Consider the following 10,784-nt stretch of genomic DNA (forward strand, 5'->3'; position numbering starts at 1 on the left):
AAAAAAGAGCATGACCAAAGTTTCATATTCTTCCTTCGTCGGAAGTTTAATGTATGCAATTGTATGCACTAGACCTGATATTGCTCATGCAGTTGGTGTTGTCAGCAGGTTTCCTGACAATCCAGGAAAATACCATTTGGAAGCTGTAAAGTGGATACTCAAGTATCTGAGAGGAAGCTCAGATGAATGTTTGTGTTTTGGAGGATCAAATCCAATCTTGAAGGGCTATATAGATGATGATATGGCTGGTGACCTTGATAACAGAAAATTCACTACTGGATATCTGTTTACTTTTTTAGGAGGAGCTATATCATGACAGTCGAAGTTGCAGAAGTTTGTTGCACTGTCTACAACTGAAGCTGAATATATTGTAGCTACTGAAGCTAATAAGGAGATGATATGACTCAAGTAATTTCTTCAAGAGCTTGACTTGTATCAGAAAGGGTATGTCGTCTATTGTGACAGTCAAAATGCAATAGAATTGAACAAGAACTTCATGTACCATGCAAGGACGAAACACATAGACGTGAGATATCACTAGATTCGAGAAAAGATAGAAGATGAATCTAAGCAGGTTGAAAAAATTCTACAAATGAGAATCCTGTAGATATGCTGACCAAAGTGGTAACAAGGGACAAGTTCAAATTGTGCAAAGAACTTGTTGGCATGAGTTCTCTCTGAGAAGATGAAAATACCTCCTTCTAGTGAATGAGACTGGAGGGGGAGATATATGGGGTCCAGTCTCCATTTTTTTCTCAAAGGTCATAATACGTTGCTGGCAGCCTTCTTAGTCAAAAATGGCAGCCTTTTCTTCAGCAATTTTTGTAAAGGTTTTGTCAACAAAGGCAGCATTTCGGTGGAAAAGTAACACAAGTGAAATACAAATTTCACCTATAAAAGGAGTTGTTCAACTCCTCATTTTATACTCCAAGATAAGAGAGAAAAAATATTAAAGAGGAAAGTGAGGTATTCCATAGACTATAAGAAAATAGTCTATGAAAAAAATAAAGTGTGAGTGATATTTTTAGTAAGGTGAGATATCAAAAGAGTGTTATTCCTTTTGAGTGTGTGGTAGTCATTTTTTGAGTATTGTACTTAGTACTACCCATTGTAAAATTCCTTATTATAGTGATATCAGTTGGTCCTCTTGACCCGTGGTTTTTCTCTTATTTAAAAGAGTTTTCACGTAAAATCCTTGGTGTCATTATTTTTCCATTTTATTTCATTATTTGGACCATATATATTTTTGTGTTAGTCCGCATTTCCCAACAAAAACGTCTAACAACAATACAAAAATTCTCATAAGGAATGTTATTAAGGCAAACTAAATGTAGGAAATTACAAAATAAAAATTATTATATTTTTGAGATATTAATATTATTTTTTTAACAAAATGAATATCGAATGAAAAGAATAAAAAGATTGACTCCAGATACTCCTATCTGGAAATATAGATAGTTGGTTGTCCATTGTATGTTTTCCCGGGCTTTGTGGTGCAGGTAAAAATCCAACCACATTCTACTAAAACAGACCAAGAACTTTCATGTGTTATTTATTATTCTTTCCCTTGTTTTCACAAACCCCTTAAGCAAATTCAGGAAAATAAGAAACCTTTTTACTCATTCATCCCATCATTGGATTCTCATTTTAGACCAAAAAGGAGGGGTTTTCTTAATATTTCCATTTCGGCAAAAACATATGTACATCTTCACGAATATTGCAACCTTTCTTACCCTAATTTAGGGGATGTGCAAATAGTTATATTTAGGCTGAAGCCAATGTTGAAAGGATCTCAATTGGATCCCTTAAAAAACTATACATCACAAATAGGGTAAAAAAGATTTAACTATATATGAATTGTTGAACGGATCGAAACTTCTAGTATAACATCAAAGAGGTTTAGAATTTTGCTTAAGGTCGCTGGTTGATCTTTGTTGATTCTTGTAATTTCTGGTTATATTTCTGGCTAGGGAATTGGCACAAAAATGGTTAACGAAGAAAATAAGTATCAGAAGTCGAGATCTTTCAATTTTAGGAAGATATTTGAGATTCCAAGTAGATTGGCACATACCATTGGAGGGGAGAGTGGTAGTGATGACGACGAGGAGATGGATGACAAGGTCCAATTTATTAGCCAAGGAGGAATACCATTAGAAAATCAACAGATAGATGGTGCTTTCGATCGGCCTACAGATACTGAACTTGTTTCAAGCTTGATCAAGGATGGACCCAAGGCAGGAAATCCCCCTAAAGGCAAACCTTCGGGTATTTAATTCTTGACATTGTTTTCATTTCAAGTAGAGGATTGGCTTGTAATGTAATTGATAAAACATGAGGCATTAACCTGATGCAATTTTTCTTGTTGTAATTGATTCAGACATTGAGTTGATGAAAGAACGGTTTTCAAAGATGCTTTTAGGAGAGGATATGTCAGGAGGAGGCAAAGGTGTTTCATCAGCTCTGGCTTTATCAAATGCCATTACCAATCTAGCTGGTAACTCTTATCAAATAATGCCTCATGTAAAGTTGTATAGTGCAGTTGTGAAACCGTGTTGATTTATGTTCTTTCCTTGTATTCTCCAGTTGTAATAGCTAGAGAAAGAAAAACACAAGTTTCTAACTCTTGATATGTTCACTGTGTGCAACATATTATAGCTTCTGTTTTTGGAGAACAATCGAAATTGGAGCCCATGTCTCAACAGAGAAAAGAAAGGTGGAGAAAAGAAATCGACTGGCTTTTATCTGTGACAGATTACATTGTTGAGTTTGTTCCAGGACAACAAAAATCAAAAGATGGAACAAACATGGAGGTATTTCAGTCTTTTCCTTCCCTGAACACTCCTTCCATTTCTGCTTCAAGATTCAAAGTAGAAACAGTAAGAGGACGATAATAAACTGTTTTTGACAGATAATGGTTACTCAACAAAGAAAAGATCTGCTCATGAACATCCCTGCTCTAAAGAAGCTCGATGCAATGCTCATTGTGAGAACCCTATAGTAATGATATATACTTGAGTCTTCTATTGCATTAAATGTATCAATTCTAATTCTAGACAAATGAATAACAATCTACAGGATTGCTTAGATAATTTCAAAGACTCAAAAGAATTCTGGTATATCTCGAAAGATGCTGATGAATCTGAAAAAGGTGTCCAGAAGAATGATAAGTGGTGGCTACCTACCATCAAAGTTCCACCCGAGGGCCTCTCAGAGGCATCTAGAAGATGGCTACAATATCAGAAGGATTGTGTGAACCAAGTACTCAAAGCATCCATGGCGATTAACGCCCAAATACTAGCAGAAATGGAAGTCCCTGAAAACTACATCGAGTCTCTTCCCAAGGTAGGCACTCACTCATTGACAATACATTTTAAAGGGAAGATAGATTTTAATATATCTGAGATTTTTTTGGTTGTGTTCTATTTCTAGAATGGTAGATCAAGTCTTGGTGATTCAATCTACAAGAACATCACTGTCGAGTTTTTTGATCCAGAACAATTCCTTTCAACTATGGATATGTCATCGGAACATAAAGTTCTTAACTTGAAAGACAGAATTGAAGCATCTATTGTGATTTGGAAGAGAAAGATGCACCAAAAAGATGCAAAGTCTTCCTGGGTTCCAGCTGTGAGTTTGGAGAAGAGGGAGCTCTTTGAAGAGAGAGCAGAGACTATCTTACTCTTGATAAAAGACAGATTTACTGGAATCCCTCAATCTTCCCTTGAGATAAGTAAAATCCAATATAACCGAGTAAGTACTATCATGCTCACATACTTGTGACGATAATATATTGATTGAACATGTTATGAAGTGTTCACCTTTCTGACTATAGGATGTGGGACATTCTGTTCTAGAGAGCTATTCAAGAGTGCTAGAAAGTCTAGCCAACACAGTAACATCACGTATTGAGGATGTCCTATACGCAGATTCTGTCGCACAAGATCCATCACTTGCAATAGCAAAGTGGAACCGTTCAGCTGATTCTTCACCTCAACAACCACTAAGTGGTATGTCCACTCCCAAAGAAGAGTCGGAGAGGTTAAGTTCTACAGAAGAAACACCTACCTCAATGACTTTATTTGACTTCATGGGGTGGAATATGGAACAAGGAGAGGGAGACATAAACAAGAGTCGCTCTACGGGTAACTTGGACTCTTTCCCCCAAAGATGATAATGGAAAATCTATGCAAGAATTTTCTTGCATTGAAAGTGGCCTAAGAAAACCATGAAAGAGATCAAAGTTCGACTCATAAGAAGAAAAGGAAAAACTATATCAGTGTTTAAATTCTGCAATCCATTTGTATATGGCCTGTGTGCCTATTAACAGTTCTTCTTCCAAAGGCGGATAGGTGAATTTCAAGATGTTATCCATTTTTGGACGAAATGCTTGATTTCCATCTTGTAAAGCACAACTCACTTCATAGTTTTAAGTAGAAATCTTTCACAATAGCGAGCAACCTAGGATTTTAATTTTTTTTTCCAAGTATGTGCTAATACTTGTTGATGTGCAATATATGAACAATCTGTTGATGTGCAATACTTCTAATTCATCAATGATACCTAAATTGTTTTGGATATAACCAAAATGCCCAAGAAAGTTAAGAATTCAGAACATTTGGCCTGCGCAGAATACCTCATCAAATCCCTTTATAATGAGATTTCCAAACCCGACATCCAAATATTGTGTGTACATAGTCACATAAGTCTTATTTAACATCAAAGGGTACGGAGGCGATCATGGAAAATACATTCAATATCAATAAAACTGCTCGAGTGCAACTACTAATCTAGGCCGCCCTAGTAACAGCAGCATGCATGGCGTCAGCAAGATGAGGAACTGTCCGAGAACTAAGACCTGCCATGCTAATTCTCCTGCAAAGAGAAAATGATTCCTCTTTTAAAAATTTCAAGGAGAAAAATGTCACTAGTAATCAGGATCTTTTTTAACCAAATCAAACTTCAACAAAGAGGTTCCAACTCATACCAGAAAAGTAAATGAGCCACGGATTGAATGTAATTCTTTTTGAGAAGTGGTGTAATTTGGAGGGAGGGGGAGAAAAACAGTAGCTGCAATCTCTTTTGTAAAGTTAAGTACTGATATGGATGACAGAGCTGAACTTTCTTATGTTTATTTTCCAAACTAAAACTCTGTCCAAAATTTCTCCTTATTAAAGAATTCAAGCCAAAATAATCAACAATAAGCACTTCTAAGTTCAATTCATTAGGTTTCTATTGACAAAAAAGTGATCCACTCTAACTAACTAAAGAATGAAATGAATATCAACAATCAGGTGTCCTTACCCATCAGATGTCATGTAAATATGATACTCTCTAGTCATGAACGAGACTTGCTCAGCATTCAATCCTGTGAAAGTAAACATTCCAATTTGCTTGATGATATGACTCCAATCACCTGGTGTACCTGCAAAACATAATTAAACTTACATTAGTACTAAATGGAACAATTACATGTGTTTCATCCAGAAAAAGTTCTTATAGCAGGTACTAGTCACACCAATCAGATAGACACAGCATGCGTCACTAGAAAGAACAAATCAGAAGATCAGATACCTCGAGCTTGCATGGCATCAAAGAGAAGCTGGCGCATGCTAATAATTCGGTCGGCCATTGCTTTCAGCTCAACTGTCCATTCGTCGTACATTTTTCTATTACCAATAGATAACAACCACGTAAAAATGTAGAAGCTTTACTATCTACTGACAGCAAAAAGAATATTGTAATAGCTGCACATACCTGTCCTTGAGTATAGTAGCAACAATAGACGCACCATGAATTGGTGGATTTGAGTACATTGGCCTTATAACCATCTTTAGCTGGCTTTCGACTTTGCTTGCAACATCGCTATCTTTGCAAACCTACAACAAAAAGTTATATTAGTCTTAGTCGGCTTTTAGTGTCTATAGCTAAAACTCAAAGAGAATGACAGTTTTTCCTAAACAATCCTTCACCAATCCAATTCCACTCTGTCCAATTACTACAATCTAGGTGGATGCAGAGGCCCTCAAAAAAAGTAATAGGGCAAGAAAGAAGGAAGGAAGAAAACATCATGGCCGCATGAAAAAGAAGAGAGAGGATAGCCAAAAGCCCAGAATTGTATTGAGACCGCAACACCAAGTAAGCAAGTGCACATCGTACCAAACAAAGCAGCCTTCCAATCTTTTTAATCTGGCTTTCAATATCTTTAGAGACTGTGTTCATTGTGCCGCAGAACTTTTTAGCTTTTCAGGGAATACAATTTGAATAGTGTATAAGCAGTATATTTCGACATAAATAGTATAATAATTCTTCACCCCCCAATTTTACCACTTGACAAAAAGGGAAAATAACTAAACTGACAAAGGACTTACAATGCTAAGGGCACCGACACGCTCTCCATACAGTCCCATGTTTTTGGCATAACTCTGAGCTGCAAGACATTCACCACCATCAGCCACAAACATGCGAACAGATTGTGCATCTGCATCTAGGTTTCCACTGGCAAAACCCTGCAATATCAAGAAAATATGTATTACAGTAGGGGTCAGTTGAGCAGCCCATTAGTACATAGTTTGTGGGCTTCAAATTATTTAGCAATCATTCTAAACGAAGTATCACTTGAATCTCAAAATCCCATCTTAAGCTTAACCTGATAAGCACTGTCAAAGAAAGGTAACAACCCCTTGGACCTCATCAACTGCCTGATTTTCTCCCACTGGTCAATTGTTGGATCAACGCCTGTTGGGTTATGAGCACAAGCATGGAGAAGAACTATTGCACCAGCTGGTGCAGCAGTAAGATCATCCAATAATCCTGCAGGGATCATAATAAACCCACCTTTAAAGTATACTCACCATAAGCAGGGGAAGCCACAGATATGGTGCTTATATCTATAGCAAAGAAAGCAAAATTAAATAAATAAATCAATAAAGATCTGGTTCTAGGTACACATAAAATATAGATCTTTCCAAACACGACAAGGAGCAAGTCCACTATGCATAAAAAGCAGGGGCGGATCTATGTTCATTCGAGAGGGTGCCACGCCACCCCGTGGTCTCGGTTGAAAATTTGTATATACATGTATATTTGTATATATATTTATAAAGAAAGTATAAATATTAAACGTACATATATTTATAAAGAAAGTATAAATATTAAACGTGGCACCCTTAGCAATAATGAGTTATGTGGTGCCAGTGGTTAAAGCTCACGTTTACCACCATAGGGATGCAAATTCGAGCCCCGTTGTGGGGTGTGTTTCTTAAAACTTTTTTACCATGCAAGACATTGTTAGCAAATTCATTGTAAAAAGAATTGTGAATAAGTAGAGTAGAACCCTAGACCTCTTGTAAGTAAAATCTTAATTAAACCAACAAAACTAGTCTAAATTTTGTATGCATATTTGCTAATAAATATTAAGTATTATCTTATTTTACACTGGGTGGTATAGGTCACTGTTCAAAGTAGAGTGGCACCCAAAGATTCAAAATCCTAGATCCGCCTCTGATAAAAAGAGTGAGTTCTTGTTCTTTTTTCTTTTTTAGAGTTGGTTCTTAATTACAAGAGTAGAACCTTGAGAACATTGGTAACAGTGGTACCTTGAAAATCCAGGCCTCGTGTTGCTGGGTCATAGTAACGATAATATTTTACTGAAAGCCCAGCTAAAGTGAAAACCTTAGGATGGTTTCCCCATGTTGGCTGTGGTATATATATAGTATGCTGGAAACAAGACAAACGGTAGAATGTTCATTCAAGTGTCATTTTGATTCAGAAATATAAAGGGAAAGACTGTTAGGAATACTTACTTCATGATAATGCCTAGCCAGAAACTCAGCACCAACCCTCAAAGAACCTGTGCCCGACAAGCACTGAACAGTGGTCACCCTATTCTCTTGAATGGAAGGGCTGTATCAGCAATGGAACAAATACATAAGCACAGAAACAATTAAAAATACATTTAAATATGTCTGCTGATGTCCTAACAAGTAAATTAATTACTCATAACTCAACTTAACAGGGAGTAATCGTTATAAAAGATACAGAATTCTTAATATCACATTCACCATGCATAGATAATCAGTACAACAAAGAGGAGAGAAAAATAACTCTAGAACAATTTTCTTCAGATGCAAGCCCATGATAATAAGATGAAATACCAAAGAATAGGTCTACCAGGTATCCAGTTTCTCTACATTGTAGGGATAAAGCAACTCTAATCCAAATATCAAGCAAGACGGAAGGAAGAATGTTGAGTTCAGCAGCATTTCTTTTCTCTTTAAAGAGATAATTGGTTCAGCTAGACAGGTCTAAATGGAATGACATGGACAGTAAGAATTCAGTAGCTGATCCAGCTAGCTTGACATTGAGGTGTAGTTGCTGTTGTTGAGAAGTGGTTCAGCAGCCTTTTATTCTTTCAATAAGAAAAGCACGACATGTGTAGATTATGTAAAGGAAATGGTGCTCAAGATACTACCACTGTTTTCACCTTCCAATAAGAAAAGGTGAAAAAAAACATAAGTTACAGAAGAAAAGAGATAAAAACAGATATGGATTGACTCTCTTGTACTAGAAAACTTTCATTTGAAGTAGCAAATGCACCCCTTTAAACTCAAGCATTTACAAAGAGCAAAAAAATCTCCAACCTGTCAGCACCAAATATAAGCTTGGCACTCAGTTTGTTAAAATCCGCTAGTCCAGTAATTGAGAGATATTCCTTCACCCGAGACCTACATTATAGCAGCCTTAGATTACTATGTTGGTTTCAAGTGATATCTCATAAGATAGTCTCTAATTTAGCACTCACGTGTCATTGACAAGCATTTGTTCAGCTCGTCTCACCACATTGAGGACAAGGGGCTTTCCTTCCTGTCATAGTTGGCATTAGAATAATGATTTTTCAAGCTATACAATAAAAATTACCTCAAATGATTAAAAGAAACCAATCACTAAACAAAAGCGCAATCAGCGTGTCCCAAAAGATTGAAATTTTAGAAGCACTAGTGGTTTTTCTTCATTATGCACCAGCTAGAAAATGTATTTATCTTTCTATTGTGTTCGGTCATTGTATTTATCTTTCCATTGTGTTCGGTCATTGTAATGTACAAATTGATGGAAAAAAATTATTTCTATAAACATAATTTATTTATTTTTAATTATACATACGGGAGGAAATTGCAAGGTAGGGAAAAAGATTAATTGAGCAAGTTTCTATATTAAAGAAGAAGGAAAAGAGAGAGAGAGACCTCAGTTCGATATGCGCCAACACCCAAATTCACTGTCACTGGGCTGGTATCTTTGTTATAAGCAACTGTAACCTGTATTATTAAATCAACACAAGAGAAGAAAATAAGAAGCACACAATCTTACCAACACATAGGGAATTCGTAGATCCATGATCAATGCAATACAATCGGAAACCACATAGCCATCAATCAAATCAACCCACATTTATGCTGATCTCCAAAATACATATAAGCTTTAACCAAATCAACTGATTATTAATTAAAGTTCAATCAAAGAGGAGCAGCTAAACTAAATCCGGTAATACATCGACGAAAGATCATTAAGAAATGTGTAATCAAAGCAGAGAGTGGAAAGGAATACCCCCAAGATGGGATCTTCAGGAGCACGAACAACATGAGCAAAAACAGAATTAGAGGAATCTGCCATTGGAAATTGAATTGATTTCCTTGGGTTTTCAGAGATGATATTGTGATCTTGAGGAATTTATGGAGGTGAGTTCAGTACATCCTCTTTGAATAAAAAAAAATGAAAATTGTTGGCTTTTTTGGGGCTGCGTGGAATACGCCACCTGTATCTCTATGACACAGTGGGCGGTTTAAAACAGGGACTACGCCCACTCCAAACTTTTCTTTCTTGCTGCACAATACATGTTTTTGTTTTTTCTTTTAATTTTTTTCTTTTCATACTGAAAAGAAAAGGGAGAAATAATTCATACTTATATTTAACACACTAGTTATAAATGCATGTGCGAGCATGGACCCAATATATATTGCTTTATCAGTTAATTTAGGCTGAACTTAAAGTTTACATCAATTTTCATTTAGACATCTTAACTAGGTTTTGTTCACTTTAGACACCTCATGTTAGATTTCACTGTGTCATTTTGATACTTTTTTGACAATCAACTAAAATTATAAAGTGCGTGTATTACACTCGCTGATAATGTGGCATGATGAATAATTAAAAGATGACATATGGCATTTGGATATAATATAATAATTAAAAGATAAATTATAAAAAGGTTTAAAAAAATCAAAAAAATATAGTTATTATCTAAACCCCACCCCACCAACCTGCCCAACCCCTCCTTCCCCAAGAATTCCCCCATAACCATTAGAACTTCATTATCAGTGACTATCATCAACTCCACCCTTTTATCTTTTTATTTTATTTTATTTTTAATTAATATAGGGTTCGTCGATAGAATTCAAGAACAAGAAACTACATAATATATTATATACCAAAATGATATTAGTTGTTAACCAAAAAAATTGCAATGAAAAAAATACAAAATGAATAGGTAAAATTTAAAATTAATGGACTAAAACAGTAGCTTTTAATTTTATTTTTGCAAATGAAATGAACCGAGTATTAGATTAACAAATTTGTATAATCGTTGACGGAAAAAATGGAGTGTTAATCAAAATTTCTTGAAACTCAGATCTTATTTCATCTCTTGATGAACTTCTTCTTCTTCTTTCTGTCAATTTTGATTAATATGTTAGATCTAGAATTACATTGATATAGTAACATATTGGGATAAA

The 10,784-nt window shown here is 35.6% G+C and overlaps 2 protein-coding genes across 2 annotated transcripts; one reads left to right on the forward strand and one right to left on the reverse strand.

Moving 5' to 3' along the window:
* The first annotated feature begins 1,485 nt into the window (after window positions 1–1,485).
* Window positions 1,486–4,529, forward strand: LOC129893469 (rho guanine nucleotide exchange factor 8-like). Its single transcript, XM_055969006.1, has 7 exons — window positions 1,486–2,265; window positions 2,378–2,494; window positions 2,656–2,810; window positions 2,909–2,983; window positions 3,076–3,342; window positions 3,430–3,750; window positions 3,833–4,529. Exons 1-7 carry the CDS (start codon window positions 1,986–1,988, stop codon window positions 4,169–4,171), a joined length of 1,554 nt encoding a protein of 517 aa, XP_055824981.1. The 5' UTR covers window positions 1,486–1,985; the 3' UTR covers window positions 4,172–4,529.
* A 92-nt stretch (window positions 4,530–4,621) lies between these two features.
* Window positions 4,622–9,906, reverse strand: LOC129893470 (aspartate aminotransferase, cytoplasmic). The gene is made up of 12 exons (XM_055969008.1): window positions 9,601–9,906; window positions 9,240–9,311; window positions 8,801–8,862; window positions 8,640–8,723; window positions 7,803–7,902; window positions 7,596–7,716; window positions 6,647–6,810; window positions 6,369–6,506; window positions 5,755–5,876; window positions 5,572–5,666; window positions 5,302–5,422; window positions 4,622–4,872 (listed from the first exon to the last, which is right to left on the reverse strand). The coding sequence occupies exons 1-12, from the start codon at window positions 9,664–9,666 to the stop codon at window positions 4,788–4,790; spliced, it is 1,230 nt and encodes a 409-aa protein (XP_055824983.1). The 5' UTR covers window positions 9,667–9,906; the 3' UTR covers window positions 4,622–4,787.
* Window positions 9,907–10,784: the final 878 nt, after the last annotated feature.

This window comes from Solanum dulcamara, chromosome 6, assembly GCF_947179165.1.
Source record: "Solanum dulcamara chromosome 6, daSolDulc1.2, whole genome shotgun sequence".
In the NCBI taxonomy this organism is placed as follows: Eukaryota; Viridiplantae; Streptophyta; class Magnoliopsida; order Solanales; family Solanaceae; genus Solanum; species Solanum dulcamara.